Raw genomic sequence first — 20,342 nt, 5'->3', positions numbered from 1 at the left:
AAAAGGATCGCCTTGCTGTATGCCGGTCGCGGATACCAAACTCGACCCCCCAAAGAATAGAGGGGACGGTTCCGAATATGCTTGGTACAGCATTCTATAAATTCCCTGCGCTTTCGCCCGCGCAGCAGCCATAATTAAACTGGTAATTTCATAATTAAACTGGTACAAACTTGCCAAATAATAATATGATATAAACTTCATTCCAGCACTTGAATTCGCTATAAACTTAAGTAAAGGTGAATGAACTGGGAACTCTTTTTAAATATATTTCTGAAAATCGTTCCACACAATCACTCCAGCCGGGTGCCAGCCCACGTATGAGCATTGGTCAGGATGTTTGTTTGCGTAGTGCTAGTAGTAATTTTACCTTAAACTATTAAGTTCACCACAATCTATGCCTAGTTGCAAAAAAAGACAATAAATACATCACTCTAATATAATATACTATTTAAGCATTCGCTCATTCGAAACAATAAAATAATTCGATCTCCACTAAGTTGAACGCGTAATATTATAAAACATAAACTCAGTCCTTTGTTGACGTCAATTTCAAGAAAGGCACCGATACATGCAAAAACAATTCCTTTAACCGTAATTTGAAGCGAGTCAATAAATAAAGGATGACTGTACATACAAGAGAGTAAGTCGGAAAATGACGATAGAATTTGTAGAATTCTGATCTATAGAAACGTAAATATACTGAGCATCCCACGTCTAATGAATAAGAAAATCAAAGGATGACTATACATGCAAGAGGAAATGTCAGAAACTACAAACCGACGAAACAATTTTCAGAATTGTCATCTATAGGAACGTAAATATAATGAGCATCCCATAACATGCCACGTCCAATGAGTAAGAAAGATTTTAAGACACGTAAAAACATACACGATTTTAAAAGCAATATAGTAAATAGGAACTCAAGTTTACACTAGTAGTCTTACTGCTAACAGTGGTACGCACTTCAACTCGTAAAATTGCGCCAGCTGTCTATCGTCGTCAGTGCCATGGACACACGAAATGGTTCAATCAGAAGACGCTTAGAGCTCTTTTAAGGCACTCATTCAGCTCTCAAGAGTACTGATCAAAGTATTACTGTCTCAAGACAATCTACTTTGCCTAAAACTGTTCAAAATAGAGAATTGTTCTAGTTGTTTACAAAGCAAAGCATCGTCAAATTCATTTCGTTCCAAGAGTTCATGTGACTCCACGTACGCAAGATCAGAATGAACGATGTCGCTATTTGAATGAGGGGCAGTTTGTGTTCGCAGAGTTTCTTCGGGAGTCTGATGCGTGCAGTTTTCCGGCGTATCACTTATAACTTTACAATCACGATCAATATTGGATTCAATTCTGGCATTTCCAGTCAAAAAATCAGGAGCCCTGCTACATTCTACACTAGGGCATTGTTTTTGGTTTATGTGACCAAATTCTTCTTTCGTGGATGAGCAACAACTTTTCTGTGAGCAGAGGTCGCGAGATGTAGTGGTTCCCTGACTGCCAGTTGATAGAGCGCAAACGCTGGCACCATCTCGGTCTCTAGGTTGGGCAGCAGGACCGATATCACGAGGAATATTGGGATCGCTTAAAGATACCAGACGTTGCACCAGTTTGAGGCAGTACTGAACTGGAGAGCCTAGCTTAGGCAAACATAGGGATGGTGGTCTAATGCGATAGTCGGTCGGGATGAAGGCCTTGGAAGAATCAGGAACGACTTCAGGTACAGACTCCAGATTGTTAATTTGAATTTGATCATAATATTTCAAATTCCTCTGATTTTCATCATATAAATAGTTTATATCGTTAAAAAATTGTGTTTCTGGGTTAAAAGCATTTACATTATCAACGTTATTACTAAGATTTTGATTGGGAGTCAAAAGACAGCCAATTGTCTTTAAATCGTTACTGTTCATCACAGCATTTGCTTTGCATGCATGCGCTATATTATCATTTGGAAGCAGGTCAAGCACGCGCATTTGATCATCATAGTCCTTTTTCGTTTGTGAACGAATTATCAGGTCTCTTTTCAATTGGGGATTTCCCTGAATTGGAATGTGATCTTTATAAACGTGGAACTCATCGCCATTAACATGACAATAATTGCCATCAACGACACGGGGTTCACCATTGGAGGAGACGGACCGATTACACTTGCAGTGGCAGGGGCCGCAGTCATGAGCAGCACACACGATGGTATCATAGATACCCTGGAGCTGCCTGGAGGCCAGTAGGCAGTACTTGTGGCACTCGTGCAGACGAGCACGCGCTTCGACCACCAGCGACTCGGTGGACGACCGCAGCTCCTGCTCCTGGTATAGCTGCAACAATGCCACAGATATTCATTAATAGGTGGAGTTGAAACGAGAACTGAATTACGTACATACTGTCAAGTGCGAATTGCTAGTTAAATGATTATTATTGCCATTCATTTGAACTTGGATATTTTCATGGAAACGTCCATACTTGGATTACCTACTTCGTACTCCTCACCCCTAACCCAACAATACAGAGAATAAAGCGAATACGCAGACAAATTCAGACTTATCAAACACATGGATAAATTTTCAATTCGAAATTAAATTAAATTCTGAAGAAACGACCTCCAAACTGTCGGACAATTTGTTGTTTACATACTGGGATTCATTTGTACTTTTGAACAGAAAAAAATATGTAGAGATAAGCTCACGGTCTATCACACTTTGTTCCAAAATAAAAAAGTCCGAGAAAATAAATTTGAAATAAATTGTTATACGCTCGAGCAGGTTCCTTTTTATTGAGGCCAAGTTAAAATTACAGGCAGAGATTTTTATTGCATGGATTTAAAAGCCCTACCTCCTTCGCAAGCTTCGTGTTATCCCTGACGAGCTGCGCATGCTTGAGCTGCAACTCTTGCAGCTCCACCAGGAGTTTGTCAGCGTAGGCGGCCTCCCTGCAGCTGCGCATGGGAGCATTTCTGTGCCACCGAGCGATCAGTGACGTCATCTTGCGACGGGGACCCAGCTTGCTAGAAAGTATAATTAAGTTATTTTCTGGGTAAGGCTTAAATATAATTCTCCTGTTCAGAGCTAACATTTATTAATGAATCAAGCAGAGTGAATTTTCCAGTTATAGCTTTGATAACCTTTGCTACAAATAATAACAATTAGTTAAGAGTAGAACTAAGCTTTTTCTCTCTGTATCTTAGTTGAAATTCTTTCCTGCAGAAAATAATGCAATGAAGAATGCAAATAAATTATTTTCCTGGTGTAACTTTATGCTATAAGAATACTTAGGTACTGAGGGATAAAATTAAGTTATTTTACAGACAACACTTTTGAACATTTTTTGCAGGGCAAACAGTTATTGAAGAAAAAATGTTTTAGAAAAAAGCTTTTTATAAAAATATCTTATTGTTATATAATTTTTGAAAACTATTCTCCAAGTATAACTTACTGTATCTTCCTTACGGCAAAAACATATACATTTCATAAACCCGGAGGAAAGAACAACAGATGTTAGAGTGCAATTCATGTAAGAAATGCTTAGATACTAATTTTGAATGATTGCAATAAACTCAAGCAATCTTGGAGGAATATAGATATTTATGCATAATGAGACCATTGACCTTGCTGACAAAAACGACGCACAACAACAGAGAGAACCAAACTGAGAGGTTGATAAATAAATTTTCCTCCAATAATTTTCCTACAGCATGATTACATAAAATACAATTTTGTAACATTAAAGAATGTATATTTTCACTTGAACTTCCCCACACATGCACCTAACAAAACATTCACATAAAGATATCAATAAAGAAGAGGGGCAACTTCTCCACGCATGCACCTATCATAGGCATCACATAAAGATGTCAATAAAGAAGAGGAGCAACTTCTCCACGCATGCACCTAACATAGGCATCACATAAAGATAAAGATATCAATGAAGAAGAGGAGCAACTTCTCCACGCATGCACCTAATAAAGGCATCACATAAAGATGTCAATAAAGAAGAGAGGCAACTTCTCCACATATGAGCCTAACAAGGGCATCACAAAATTGTAATGCTTTTTAGCGCATTTTCTCATTTATGGAAAAAGTGCCCTATTGTGCTCGTCATGTCCGTCCGTCCGTCCGTCCGTGACATCACGTTTTCGTCGACGAGAAAATGCGCTCGCTCTTCAAGAAGAATTAAGCGAGACCCCACACTCCCCACATACCTGACCCCACACTCTCCACATACCTGACCCTACACTCCCCACATACCTGACCCCACACTCCTTGAGGTCAGCATCAGTGAGGGAGAGGAACACCAGCAAGTCGACGGCCTGCTCCTCAAAAAGCGCCATATATTCCCCCAGCCCCGCCTGCGTCAGGAGCTGCTCAAAGGACGCCCCGCCCTCACACACGTCTGATGAACAAATAACAATAACCTAATCTTTAAATTGGTAGCAAGACAATCTCATTTATTTATACAATGCAGGAAATTTCTGTATCAGTTAATTACTGTGCTCTCAGTGATATCAAAAATATTACTGAGCAACAAATAAGATAATAAATTAAACATTTCATGGGTGAGGGAATGAATGAAGACTCAAATCTCACTACTATTAGCCAAACAAAAAATTGACAACTTGCCTCCCTGCCAGAAGTCACGACCAGCAGTTATAGGAGAGAGGCTAGCCGCGATGCCTGTGAGAACAAATGAATACGGTCACAAAACTTCATTCATCTCAGTAACAAATTAATAATGAACTTGTTGACAAGAGCTTACGGAGCAAAATGAGCAGATGATGAATTTAATTTTATTATGAAGTTAAGGTCAAACATCTTGTCCATAAATCCCAACCTCGTGTGGCCACGGCCTGGGCGATGGTGTCAGCAACAGTCTTGTGCTTGAGTCTAGAAGCAAGACAAAAGGGAGTTTCGCCACAGTGATCCGGCACCGTAGGATCAGCGCCGTACTTCAGCAGTAGCTGCACCAAATCTAGGTCATTAGCACGGATGCCAAACTGGAGAGCTGTCTCACCTTTTTGTGGCTCACTGTACAAGAAATTATATGTAATTAAATTGTAATAAAAGTCATGAGAAACAGTGGTATCAGAATTCTGAACAGAACATTCCTGCCTTTACATTCACCAACACTGAATATAAGTGAAGCCAAAATTCCGTTATTTCAATATAAATTTCATTTTAAACTTTACAATCGTTAACAAATGCAAGCATAATAATCATCTCAAGTAATAAATGACAAATTTATTTTAAAAATTAAATCAGCAATCGCCTCACCAGGCCATGGCATTGGCACCACTGGTGAGCAGCAGTTCCAGCACTGCAGGGTGTCGAGACTGCACTGCATGGAACACGGCAGTCCAGCTCTGCTTGTCACGAGCCTCCAGTAAACTCCCACACTAGATAATTTAAATAGAGAATTAGTTCAAATATATTTCGCAAGTACAAAGTAAGTCATAATAAGTAACATTTAATGTGATGGAAATTGATTATTTTACTAGTCATTTTGCACAGCAATTTCATTTGGTTTCCAAACATTTAAATGGTCAAAATAATGATTAACTATTCAGAGGTATACAACAGTTAGTAAGCTTCAACAGTGATATATTGCAGTGGGAACAGCTGGAGTATTATTAACAATTTGGATGATTATGGCAATTTCAATGATGGTCATCAACTGGGCTATAATATGAATTGTAATAAATAATATATATTATATATATATTATTTATTATATTATTTTAATATAATAATTAATATACAATCTCTATTATATAAATAAATATAATTATATTAAATGCAATAATCAAGGGCAGGAATTTGATTGTGTAGTGAAATATTTAGTGCATTGGAAAGATCATGTCGATCATAGGATATTACCAATACATGATATTAATTGTATTATAGAGAGGGATAAAAAATTATATATTATCTATTTATTATAAAAGAATTACTTTTACTATGATTCTTTTACTTTTAAATATCTATATATATATATATATATATATCTATTATAAAATAAAAAAAATATAATTAAATACATTACATATAAAATTAATTTGTATTAATTTAACAATTAAATACAAATTATTATATATTAATTATCTTAAATTTATTGTATAATAATAAATTTAAGATAATTATATTAAATAATATATAAATTATTTAATATAATTATCTTAACACTGATGTAGAGTCTAATTATCAACCATATTCATTAAATCTTTCAGGCAAATTGGTCATAAGTAATTCAGTAGAGCAAGCTAAGAACATTGCTGAGCAATATTTACAGAAAGGAAAGCAGAATATTGATATTGGCGTGATGCAGCTCAATTACTTCTGGCATGGTTAAAACTTCACCTCAATAGTTGAAATGTTGACACCTAACAAGAATATTAATTATGCAGCTCGGCTACTAACTGGTTTATATAAGCAGCACGGTTCTTGGCATAAGGCTGTTCGGCATTATCATTCTCGCAATCCCAAATATCATCGGCAATATTCACGCAAACTGTTAGTTGCATCGTTAAAAAGCGATACGGAAACTATTCCCATTGAATATGGGGCTGAGGAGTTAAATGCTATAAGTTACAGTAAGGGTTGTTATATTGGGCAGGAAGTTGTTTCCAGAACAAAATACCAAGGAGTTGTTTAATGATGGTGTTAATGAAATTATTATATTATATAATAATTTAATATATATATAATATAATACCTACAATATTATATAATTCCTCTTGCTTAAATTTATTTTAGGATAAAATCGAATGCAGTCATGTACAGGCTTATAGTTAATAAATTACCTTAAATTTACCCTATAGCCCTGATGGAATTCGCTGGCTTACAAACTTATACTTATCAATTCATCGACTTCTAACGAGCCATTGACTATTTCAGTTTTCTCGTAAGCTAAGGTTCGTCTTATTTACCATCAATATTATCATTCTTTCGCATATTCCGGATTAGAATCTATTAAATTTCTATTTACCTATAATATTATCTAGTCAACAACTAGTTTGTACAGCTAGCTACAAACTTTACTAACCCTATACCTGGTATCGTCATTAGTTGTTGGTGATTACTATACTGGCTAGCTATAATTTTTAATCTTTCTTCTAATTCTTTTATTTTTTTATTATTCTCTAGAAATTCTTCTTTTAACTCACTAAACGTTCGATAACTTAGCTGGCTTAAACCCTCTTCATCTAAAATTTCAGTTTATTTTGTCATAATCTTATTGATTCCTTGTGGTATAACAAAACCAAATTCATGTAATAATCCCCTGATCTCATTAGCAAGTGCAGTACGATTTTTTACCAATCCGTTGTCTTACCCTATGAATAAATAAAATATCTTGTTGCTCTACAGTTTTGATAGGCACAAACCTCATATTAGGTCTTAATTCAGAAGAGTTTGAGGAAGTATTAGCTCTATTCCGGGCAATATTTGGCAATAGTCTTAAAACCAATGATTCATTACAAAAAGGCGTCATTATCAGCATATTGCGTGTTGCTAAAGCTAATTTGTTTTCAGATTTGAATAATTCAACTGAATGTAGTCTACTAGATGAGAATTTTACAGACATCTATGGCTTTACTCAAGCAGAAGTTGATGAATTATTAACCAAAGTACCTCTTGAAACCAATCCAGAACAAATTAAAAATTGGTATAATGGCTATAATTTTGGTGGAGAAGTCATTTATAATCCTTGGTCAATTATGAGATGTTTAGCTCAGAAGGGCAAACTAGATCATTATTGAAACTGGTAAATGCTAATGATAAAGTGCAAGGGCTGATTGCTATAAAACAACAATTAGCAAAATTGCAAAAATTCCGTTAATTAGCCAAGAATCTATCAATAGCATTTATGAATCATTTTTAATTAAAACGTCACAACAAATTATATCAGAAAATTTAATATTTATGGATAGATTTGATATGAACTTGGTGTTAGAAAATATTATTACGGCTCGTAAATCTGCAGCATATGTATTAATTTATGTTATGTTAATAACTTTACTCTTTGGTTTTTAAATTTAATTTCACTTACAATACGACTAACATCTTTTGAAATTAAATAATTATTTTTAATATATATATTTTAACAAGTATTTGATATACGGTATATATAAAATACTTGTTGGTAATTATATTTAATTATAGACAAATATAATATACATGTAGACAATATCATATAAATTATATCCTAAATCATATAATATTATATATTATATGATTTATGAAATAATTTATATTTATATAAAAGTAATTACTGAATATATATAATATATATTCAGGCAATTGGCTCATAAATACATACCTAGTTTGCAACAAAATTATTTGTACATCCCCTTTGTTTCCAATGTTTTCTAGAAAAACTCCAAATTAAATGAATGTATTAGCCCAAGACTTGATAGAACTAAACAGTATGTAATAGGGAAAATAACACTACATTTTCAAAACAAAATGTAATTTGAAAACATTTAGCAAAAATTTCCCAATACCTACCTTCGGACATAATTATTTTTACAGTTGCAAAATACCAATATATTCGTAATATTGATAATGAATTGCATGTCTTTTCATCTTGATAACCTCCAGTAGTCTTTTTCTATAGTTTTTGATAACATTCGCAATGGTATCCTGTTGGATATTATCCCACTCTTCAATTGCAAATTGTTCCATTTCTTGGCGATTCCTGGGAGCTGATTCTAATTTTCAATACTTGCAATAAATTCTCAATCGGCATCAAGTTGGAGCTATTTGAAGGTCATGGAAAAACAGTCACCTTTGTTTTATCAAGCCAAGTGGTTATAGCTTCTTACATATACTTCAAATCTTCTTGCTGAAAGATCCACCATCCTCCAAGACCCAAATTCAGATCAGATGTTTGCAGGTTTTCCTTCAAAAGACATAAACATCTGAGTTCATAGTTCCATCAATTGAAACCAACTTCCCAGTGCCACTTGAGGAGAAACAACAGCAAAACATTGTCAATTCACCACCATGCTTGATTGTTGGGATTGTGTTTTTTCTGAAGGAAAGCCTACCTTTTTTGCATAAAACCTTCTTCAGATTATTATGTCCAGAAAAGGACAATTGCACAATTTTTGTTTTGACAGTTATAATACTTGGTTCCAAAAGCCTTCTTTCTTGCCCACATAAGATCATGCAAATGTCAAACGAGCAGCAACATGACGTTATGTGTGAAGTGGGACTTGCCCAGGTCTGGGTCCATGCAGGCCATTCTTGTTGAGACAATGCTATATGGCGCGCTGACTCACACTCGTTTCCTCCCTGGCTAATCTATGGGCAATGTTCTTCAACATCACCCTTGGATTCATATTTACCTCACGACACCATTTTTGAACTAATTGTGCTGATAGTTTTTGCTTCCATCCTTGTCCAGGCAACGTGTGTGCAGTACCAAACTCTACAAACATCTTTTTCACTCCCTGTACTGTGGATCTTGGAATATTCAGGCATCTTGAGATGCACCAATAACCATTGCCAGATGTGTTCAGGGGCCATATTATCAAAACTTCGTAAGTGCGCAAAATTGACTTACGAGTGTCGTAAGTGCTGACTTGATGACGTAACTCTAGAGGTTGTATTATCAAAACATTTGCGCGGGAAGATACGTAACGTAACTGTACGCCTGCTCGGAGATGTCGTAAGTAAAGTTCCCCACAAGTTTAGAGTGTCTGCTGAAGCGATAGGAAACTATTGATTTACTAGCAAGTAGCAACACCTTGACTTGTGATAGAATTTTGTCAAAAATCCGACAGCACAGATTATACACGCATAGAAAGATGGCTCTACTTGTGATATCTCCACTACTTGATCGTGGAACATTTGCACGATCAAGCATGTGGCCCCTAACAATGTGATCGTGCTAAACAGTGCTATTGAAAAAAAATTCAATTGAGTTAATGCCAGAAACTGATTTTGTTTTCCTTTTACGTTATATTTTACAAGCAAATGCATATTACGTTATATTTTACAAGCAAATGCATATTACGTTATATTTTACAAGCAAATGCATATTACGTTATATTTTACAAGCCCAACTCGCATCATTCATTCCTTCTAGTATGTACTTTATATCTCTGCCAACCATAATTTTTAGCTCCGTACACAGATTTCTTCTTCAACTCACGCTGTTTATTAAAAAGAGTTAACAACTATTTTAAAATGGCCTTTTCTGGGCCAACAAGGAGCAATACCAACAGACAGCATTTGATAGTCGATATCATCAAAGGCATCGATTCCCGCCATCGAAGTTCACAGAATGTAAACAAATCCAAAACCTCTGATTGGTCAGTTGGCCAGATGATTTTGATAGTACGCTTTTAGCTAAGTCTTACGTACGAATGTTTTGATAATGCCAATATTAGGGTATACTTACGAAGTTACATAACACGTAACTTTTTTGTCGGAAGTACAAAAAGTTACAAAGTTTTGATAATACGGCCCCTGGTCAATAATTTTGCTTCTCAAATCCACACTGAGCTCCTTCATCTTGCCCATTTTGAAGTTTGTACTTGAATGGCAGTAAATGATGTCTTTAAAGACGTCATCAATAATAATGTCCACCAGGATAATATCCTGCCAGATACCACTGCCAATCCCATCTAAAACTGTAGCAAGAGACTGCTGGACGTTATCAAGAGGAAAGGACATATCATTTATTATAAAAATTGCAACAATGTTGGTATTTTCCAACTGTATAAATATTTGTGTCTGATGGTGTTAAGGAATTTTGCATGTTGAAACATTTTAACACATTGACTACAATTGCTTCATCTTGTACTATTATTTCATTTTTTGTACTTTTTTAAGCAGGGTTGCCAGATGGTCATTTTTTTCGGACAAATTCTGTGATTTAGTTTTTCTCAATTGCATTGGGTGGCTAAATTTATGATAGGGGTACTTCCTAATTAAATTTTAAATACTGCACAAATAAAATAAATGGAATTTTTATAGCGGAACCTACAAATAAACTAGTAGGTATACCTTGAATTATTGTCCTTTTTGGCCTTTTTTGTTCTTGGTTTTGGCCAATTTTAGGCAACCTGAATAATGTACCACTACCTCCTGGAGAAACCACATTTCATGGCACGCATATGTACCAATACGTAGTCAACGCGTTAATATTACATTTTGTTCTGAAAGTGCAGTGTTAATGGTTATTGTTAAATTCATTGAACTTTGTTGTCACCTCAAGGAGGACTTTGACTGTCATAGTTTGGCCACAGCCAGCAGCAAGCATGAGAGCAGTGCACCCCTCGCCAGTCTTGGTGTGCACAGAGGCACCACGTGAGTGCAGTAGCAGCACCGCTTCATGATGCCCGTAGTGAGCAGCATACATTAGGGCTGTCCAGCCACCTTTGTTGCAAGCATGCAGACACTCAGGGTTCCTAGAATTGTAAGTAAACATTGAGTGAACTTTCTCAGCATGTGCAGAACATTTAAATTCTTCTTATTTAACATAGCTCAATTCAGGATTCTAAGCAACATAGTGATGCTTTTTGTCACAAATATATCAACTTCATTACCATACGGAGACAATGAATGTATAAATGAGAATGATTTATTAGTAAATGAGAAAATTTTTTAGTAAATGAGATAAAATTTATTAGTAAATGAGATAAAATTTATTATTAAATGAGATAAATTTATTAGTAAGAGGGTATTTCACATTCTTCCTGAGCTCCAATGCTACTGCAAAAATATCAATTCTAGTGTTAACACTTTCATTCTCTACAAAATTCTGTAATCCATTCATATGGTTCTACAATGCTGGGAGCATAGCAATGACATAGAAGTACATAGTACATAATATGAAAATAACATAGTGGGTGATTAATTATCATTAAATAAATTTACTGAAGTAATCTCACATTTCCAGAGCCTCACTAATAGAGGCACAATTGCCAATACTAGCTGCAGTGTAGACATCCAGAGGCACCACAGGAATACCAGCAACTTTGTCCATGTCATCATTTCCCAGCTCCATGTCTAAGGGATCCTTCAACATCTTGAATTAACCTCAAATGATAAATCTATAAGATTTTTAATAGTGAATGTTCAATGATCATGGCTCTGTGAAGTCAAACTTAAAATTAATATATCTGTAGAGAAATAAAAAATTTTAAGGAATTAATTTCTCATTTTTGGTTAGTTATTGGGTTTGCAAAATAATAATTTGACAATGGAGTGAAGCATTTCATGCTTATAGCTGCATGATTATAGCTTTTCCAGGTTGAAAATATTATGAAAAGATGTGGAATTAAAAAATTGTTTCAGTTATACATGGTCTAGTCCTGCTTATTACTCATTGACAATATTTCCTGATTTTGATTTGATTATCTGACTATAGGTATACATGTGTGAGAGAAGCATTAAAACAAATCAATCTTGGACCAATGGAACATCCCATTACAGGGTGCGTACCGGTATTTAGAAAAAAATTCCATGACTTTTTCATCACCTGGTACTAGTAATCTTTGAATGTTAACTGAAAGAGAGTAGTCGGCGCAGCAGAACCAAACTTTGCCAGCACATGTACATGATGTTTATCAAATCTACGCATCCACTTGTATATTTATTTGATCTTACAATTTTATTATGAATCCATTTTGTATGCTGGTTCCAAATGGAACCACTCGGCATTAATGGGTTAACAAACACAGCACAGAAAAACACCTCCCTTTTTTCTTCATTTATTTGCAAATTCCATGACTTCCCATAACCTGAAATGAAATCCCATGACTTTTCAGGCCTGAAAAATGAACAATTCAATTCCATTACTTTCCAGGTTTTCCATGACCGGTACACACCCTGCCATTAACAGATTGAAAATAGTTGCAATACCATCAAATGGGGTAAAAAGGGACAGGTGGGGTAAATCAGGCCGCGCGTCCCACATTTCGTAGAAATGTTACTATCTATTATGTATAAAGCTAGTCAAGAAATCAAATGTTTACTATCTCTAAAAATCGCTGAAAAAAAGTGTACAAGTGAGATTTTGGATTGACAGAATTTGCATGGATCATTAAAAAAAATGGCAGCCATTTCTGCATGACAGGTAATAAGGGGCACCCCTAAAAATGCATTTACAGTAGAACCTTGGCTAGCTAAGGCTCCAGTCAACAAAAAAAAAATCAAACAACTACAAAGAATTTTGATTACATTTACCTTGCTGAGCAAAAAAAATTTCACTTAACAAAAAAATTAATGCATCATCAGTCATCACAAAAATGTTCCTAGAATGTCATAGATAGAATTGTTCACTGGACAACATAGAATGATAAGTAATTAACCTAAACTGTGATTTTTCTCAAAAAAATATTATGGTTGTCCCTAAAATATTCCTTTCCGTTTCAGGTAAGTTTTTTAGAATCTCTTGTTTTTTTGCAATAGTGAAATAAAAAAGTGAATTCACTTGACTCAAATCTCAATTAAAATGTTCCTGAATTACAAGCCATCCTGTAAGTTCAGCTACAGAAGAAATGCTATACGGCTGCTGATAGTGATATGAAGCTTGCAGTGAACAAGGTTGTTGTCAGTGCTCAATGTCAATGGCATGTCCATAGATGATGGATAATGGATTAGGTAATTATGGTAATATCACATCAATAATATATGGTAATGTATGGATATTGTAATATCATATCAATAATAATAATAATAATAGTGGTTCATTTTGCCGTAAGCCTGTTGCCAATTCTTAACATCGCAGAATATTCACAGCTCATTGCGGTCTCAAATGCACAACTCACTGCTTCAATTTTGCTCTGCAATTCATGGTGGGAAAGAGTGGCAAAGCAGGGAGTTTTTTTAGACTCTTTCTCAAGTTCAATTTTGAGTCCTATACTATAGGTGAACACGGTATATTCCGACACATTAAGGACGCATCGAGAAATGAAAAACTATAAAAAAATAACCGTATGCGTTACTCGAGTTCTGTTTGCTTTACGCAACTCTCAAAACACTGCACTAAGCACCAGCAATGATGAAACGTCACAAAGTGTTGCCATATTTATTTAAAAGCCTTCAGAATGCAAACCTACCAAATCCCTATATTCCGACGCTATGTGTGACTAAATTCAGCACGTTGTGAGACGAATTCCAGCCGTGCTTCAAACTCTACTAATACGTAATTCCGACATCCTTGTGTTCGAATTCCGATCGCTGTGTGAGCTGTATTGGAATACAACACGGCTTTGAATTAGAACACTATTGAATATTGAACACTCCTTAATTAGGCTTTTAATTAACAGCTATTAAGCTTTTAATTAAGAAAATTTTAATTTTTGCGCACAGCTTGGAACAAGCTGTGTGTGTCCAATTCAAGTTGTGTCAGAATTAGTTTTTATGTGTCTAAGTCAGTTTCTTAACTTAAGCAGCTATTAATTTATCTACCACTTGAAATCCACAAATACAAGTATACTGTATACTTAAAGGATTCCTAATATATTCACAGACATATTTAAAAGTCTCAAACCATAATATTCTTTCTACACAAACAGTTTATCACTATTTGGTAGAGCAAGGTCAACTTTCAACTTGACACATTTTTCAATGATCTCACTGGGTGGCTGCGGTGGCATGCAGTGTCTCTCTTTGGATCTCAACATTTTCCCACCAGACGGCCCAAACCTAGTGTTTTGGCAATAGTTTGGCGTGCAAAGGTATGACATCACTATTTCTAAAATCAACAAATGCGTGGAACTAAGACAAAGCTTAATATAAAGGAAAAACTAGAGAGGTGTCGGAATTACCCACGATGTCGGAATATACTGCGTTTACCCTAGATAGATCAGAAAAGCATCATGGATACTAACATTATCATACATAAGAATGATAAGATATTGGTTTAAATCTTGAGTAAATGAGGGAATTAAAAATGAACTTATTTTAAAAAGTCTCCACTTCGACACTATGGCTCTGCTTAACCGACCGGCCTCCTTGCCAATTGAGGATCAAACCCAATCCTGAATCCTCTCTGCGCCAATCTTGGTAGCTACTCTGAACTGTAACCACTGGGCCACCTTGTCACAGGCATGGAATATGTCTACTTGGCGAGCCGCGACTGAATTTTTTGAGCCTCGGTTTTATGGATTTACCAGCCGTGATTCCATTTCTTCAAGCCGCGATTCCATTTCACCGTGCCGTGAATTCCATATCTAGGCAGTCAGCCATGAAAAGCCATTTATGAGGCGCAAATTTATTTACATGCATGTGCATGTAAATGCACATGCATGCATGTGCATAGTGGCAATCGAGAATGTGCATGTCCATGCATGTGCATATTGGCAATCGAGAACACTTTTTTTTAGGGTAAACATCCCATTTCTGAACGCAAATTAAGCCTATGCATTGCAGACTAAATTTATGAATGCGAATGTTAAACAATCATAATACAATTCATTAAAAACAGTCAACAAAAATCTTAGTTTTTACGCACCAGACACCTCTGACTCATACGCTAGTAGAATCAAGGCAGACGACAGTGCATGACTGGAAGCACATGCATCAACAACCATACGCGGCGCCAGTTCAAAACGCACTGCTGGCTGGCTGCAGCTGGCAACACATACCGTATATCGACAACACGCATCGAGCTATGATTGGCCGTTTGGACTTTAAGTTCATATTTAGCTTATGTTCTCTCGTTCAGAAAAGAAATAACTGGCGCGTTTGTCATAGGAGGAGACATTCAAGTGCTTGCCTATCCAGATTTCCCTTCCGGATTCCGCTTTCGATTTAATTCCTGATTTAGAGCAAACACTGTGTTGAGGGGGTTTTCGCAAATGATATATCAATCCGACACTGTGTGAACAAATTTCTAAGATAAACTTTCATGACAAATTTTCATGGCACGTTTTCCACGCGTTATTTTATGAAATTAAAAGCGATCTTTACCAAATTACAAACGAAACTATTCATTCGCAATGCCCTCGAACAAATTAAGGTGATAAATGATCATTTTTTTCACTTCTTCCCTGCATTAATTAATTTTCCTCATTAAGCCTAAAATATCTCCCAAACTAATGAACTTAGCAAATTTTCAAAAAACGGTGATGTTTAGGTCATGATCATTTTTTTCAATTTCACCATCGTAGCGCCTTATACGGTTCTAAATTTGCAGTGAGCCTAACATATCTCCTATCCTCATGCACAGGCTTTTTGTGTACCTTTAATTAAAGGCACAATTAAAAAATAATCACGATCTAAACATCAATGTTAGTGAAGACGCGTGCAAAGTTTAATCGAGCTACGTTCATTAGTTTGGGAGATATTTTAGGCTACTGAAACTTGTAGATCGCAAGCCCGGTCGTAAGTGTCTGAGAGGTCTTATATATGCTGTAGTGTATTTTGAATAAATAGCTTCGTTGTTGGAAAGGTTAAGCTCGGTTTCGATTATAAAAACTTATGTGCATGAAATGTGCTACAAATTTGCTTTTATCACGCTAGTTAAATTTGAAATTAATTTTTACAGCGCTCGCAAAGAATATTGTCTGTATATAGCTTTTTTCTTAGCTTTATCATGATTGAAATTACTTAATTATGCTTATTATACCTGCTATGAAAATTCTTTCCAAAAAAATCATCCAAAAATTGTCAACACGACTGGTCTGACAGAAGTGTGTGGGCCATCCCATAAGCGTGGCATAGCGTAGCCTTCTTGACGCCACTTCGGCACGATTTTTTCTCCATTCGTTAGCAATAGATATGAAATTTAATGCAGACATGTAAATACTCATTGAGCAGTATCGATGTTTTTTTATATTCACATCCTCTCATCTTCAATTAATACGGCAAAAGAGTGGAACCTAACCTAGCCAAACTTAACCAAAACTGTTCAAGTTGGGAGTAGATAAAATATGAAAAAATATCCACGCCACAAAGCAATTGGTATTGAAAACTGTGTATTTAATTTCATAAATATTGATTACGAATAGAATGAATGGGCCGTGTCAAAACGGGATGGCAATAGTGCATGCTAACGCACGAGCAATTTTTTCAATGCTGTCATTTTTATTACCTATATTCAGAAAAATTTTTACAAGTAATAGCACGTTTGAATAAGCGAACTGATATGACGGTTGCGAATGATTAGAAGGCATGATTATGCTGCCGGAGGTTAGTGCTTATGCTGCAAGCCTGCAATTAATTTCGTACTTTCTTCCACAGCGCAGAAAATAACATTCTAATCTGCGATCACTATGTAATGGCTAATTGCACGTCTAAATGCGTACTACGGACAGTGAAGCACTGGCATACATTTTGCAGTAATTTGATATAGACCAGGTCAAGAATTTGTAGTCGTGTAGTGTATCATTTAATAATGAACTTTTAATAAGGAGCTATTCCGTTCGTCATGCAAATTCACGTACTAACAAATTAACATGACTACAGAAGTGGTATTTCAAATGATGAAAAGTGAATGAGTGAAGTGATTAAAAGTGAACGAGTCCAAATAGAGGTTTCCCCAAATCCTAGATTGCCACCATGTCACATGTGTTACCCCAAATCTCTAATTTTACCCTAAAACAGTCAAATAGCAAAGATAAAATTTGTCTTTACTGTAAGTTGAGCTTGTGTTAATGCAGTCTGACCGCTTTGACATGACCGCCAATCATGGTGGCAAACAAATTTTTTGCCAGACTCATTTTTATATACGTTCATAACTTCATAATTCATGTTCACTTTTTGTTATTTTACTACACTGGGCCCGATATGGCATGTATTAGGTATTTTCAAATTTGTTATGTTTGAATGTTCTACTTTTGATTTGATTAATGTTTTGTATCACAGGTTCACAATGGTAACCGCAATGGCTTCTGATTGCTGTTGCCACAACGAGATCGAGAAGTAAACAATGCCCCCATTCCAAGGAATACCAGCTGTTATGTGTTAGATTATGATTCAGTCACTATATTAAGGTAAACGAGTTTGATCAAATTTTGGTTATCTCAAATTTTAGCAATTATTTTCAGATGACATGACAATTTTTACAGACAACCTTATAAATTTTGCCTAAACTATAAACTAGATACAGGCTTGTTAATCATAAAATAGCTTACTATATTACTTACAAAATTGACACTCATTTAGTTGAGGTAAAATTTGCTATCATGGTCATACATAACTTACAGAAACAAAAGACTAATGATATGCAAACCATGGCACAGCTCATTTAGATTGGTTGCTGTAATCATTGGCGTCTTGAAATTTCATAACTGATATCAAAGATATTGTTAAATGAATGTATATGAAATTGATCAGGCCTTTTTATATTTACATCAAGTGAGAGACGTCTCGGACAATGTCCGAGACGTAAGTGAGAGTGAGCACCTTAGTTTCTTTGAAATCCAATTTTGAGCATAAAATGATTACAAAAAAGCAGAGAAGAATCGTATTTTGACAAAAATTTACCAATAATTGTTTGGGGCTGTATTTTTAAGACATGAGGTTCCTCTATAGATATTATTTGTAGAATATGTGATTTAGTATCAGTAATTTTATGATAAATATACATATATACACTCCCACGTGTCCATTTTGGATGTAACTCCATTACAATAAACGTATAAAGTTGGTTGTTTTATTTTTACCTCTATCATTAAGGTTATTCTAAGAAATTACAAACCCCTTCCTGCTTTCAAATAAAGTCTAAGAAACCTTTTGTTATGGCAACATGCATCCCTGCTTGGTGTTGCTGGGATTGGTAATCCCTTATATTAGAGAATCCCGTTGCAATTATCAAATACCATATACCAAGAATGCAGCTCCTGTACTGACATTGTCATATTTGCTATCATTATTGAAAATGATTCGTTATTATTGAAAATGATTCGTATCATTTCAGAAAAGACAAATTAAAATTTCTATTAAACATTTGAATAGAGTATCTGCATACTATAGTCAATTAGATTAACTTACCTCAGACGTTGTAGCAGGTGTTAGCAGAGCACATTACCATAACATACATCAGCAGAGCGCATTATCATAACATACGTTAGTAGGTAGGGCACATTACCATAACATACATTAGCATAGCGCGTTATCTCACACTAGCAGAGCAAGTTAGTGTACATTACCAGAGCACAATAGCACACATTAGCATTACACCGTAGCGCACTTTAGCCTTGCATATTGCTACACGTTGTCATACTGTCAATGTGTCCAATAGGTATATATATTTAGTTTGTTGTTTGCCTGTTATGTCTCTGATCTTGGTGATGTCACATGCATTAACCAATCACCAAAATGCGATCAAACCAATCCATTATGGGAATGACTGGATTGTTTATGTATCTCAATCTAGGGTAAACGCGGTATATTCCGACATCGTAGGTAATTCCGTCACCTCTCCAGCTTTTCCTTTATATTAAGCTTTGTTTTAGTTCCATGCGTTTGTTGATGGTTGAAATGGTGACGTCATGCATTTGCGAGTCAAAATACTGCCAAAACACTAGGTCTTGGCCATCTAGTGGGAAAATATGGAGATCCAAAGAGAGACAATGCATGCCACGTTGTGAGATCATCGAAAAATGTGTCAAATTTGACAGTTGACATGGCTCTACCAAATAGTGAATAACTGTTTTTATAGGAAGAATATTATGGTTTGAGACTTTTAAATACGTCTGTGAATATATTAGGAATCCTTTAAGTATACTTGTATTTGCTTTGGCAACATTTTGTGACGTTTCATCGTTGCTGACGCGTAGTGAAGTGTTTTGAGAGTCATGTGAAGGCAACAGAACTTACATAACGCATACGTTTTTTTATAGTTTTTCATTTCTCGATGCGTCCTTAATGTGTCGGAATATACCGCGTTTACCCTATGTGACGCAATAAGAAAGCTGAACTGAAAGACAGAAATCCTCGTGGGTCAACCTTATAAAGTTCAACAATATATATGTACACATGCAAAAATGAAGCTGACACAAAATTAAAATCAAAAGTAAATTCTTACAACGCTTGTAACAGCGTATTGTAAATAAACATCTTCCTTATTAATTAGGTCATAATTGGTTTGGATATGAAATAGTTATATGTGCCAAGTTTCATGAAAAAATCTGGCATGACAATAAAAAGTCTTCCAATGCATACAGTAGGATATTGTCAATAAATAGATACGTATTGACTTATGTCAAGATCGATTCAGATTTGAAGATCTTAGCAGGAAAAAGTGCAAAAAATTATCATTTAGCACATTTATTAAAATTAAAGTAGACTAGAAACAGAAATGCCTGGTCATGCTTGCACGAGGGCATTGTGAGTGAATAATTTCGTTTTTAATTTGGTAATTATCACTTAGTTTTGATTTCATAAACT

At 35.4% G+C, this 20,342-nt stretch overlaps 1 protein-coding gene across 1 annotated transcript; it reads right to left on the bottom strand.

Annotated features, from left to right (window-relative positions):
- Positions 1–252: 252 nt before the first annotated feature.
- Positions 253–12,123, bottom strand: LOC108672450. The gene is made up of 8 exons (XM_018160113.2): positions 11,894–12,123; positions 11,212–11,410; positions 5,268–5,389; positions 4,828–5,021; positions 4,617–4,670; positions 4,245–4,389; positions 2,833–3,004; positions 253–2,318 (listed from the first exon to the last, which is right to left on the bottom strand). Exons 1-8 carry the CDS (start codon positions 12,028–12,030, stop codon positions 1,101–1,103), a joined length of 2,241 nt encoding a protein of 746 aa, XP_018015602.1. The 5' UTR covers positions 12,031–12,123; the 3' UTR covers positions 253–1,100.
- Positions 12,124–20,342: the final 8,219 nt, after the last annotated feature.

The sequence above is a fragment of the Hyalella azteca genome, unplaced genomic scaffold (assembly GCF_000764305.2).
Source record: "Hyalella azteca isolate HAZT.00-mixed unplaced genomic scaffold, Hazt_2.0.2 contig2151, whole genome shotgun sequence".
Lineage (NCBI taxonomy): Eukaryota > Metazoa > Arthropoda > Malacostraca > Amphipoda > Hyalellidae > Hyalella > Hyalella azteca.
Note: the sequence above shows the minus strand (reverse complement) of the source record. Positions and strands in the feature narration are given on the sequence as shown.

What these genes read in the sequence shown, in the direction of transcription:
- LOC108672450 (XM_018160113.2), bottom strand. Translation starts at nt 12,030, where the DNA reads ATGTTGAAGGATCCCTTAGACATGGAGCTGGGAAATGATGACATGGAC. An exon ending in GGTGCCAATGCCATGGCCTG is followed by an intron (nt 5,022 to 5,267) that starts GTGAGGCGATTG and finishes TTTCTTGTACAG; the next exon opens with TGAGCCACAAAAAGGTGAGA. An exon ending in CCAGGCCGTGGCCACACGAG is followed by an intron (nt 4,671 to 4,827) that starts GTTGGGATTTAT and finishes TTGTTCTCACAG; the next exon opens with GCATCGCGGCTAGCCTCTCT.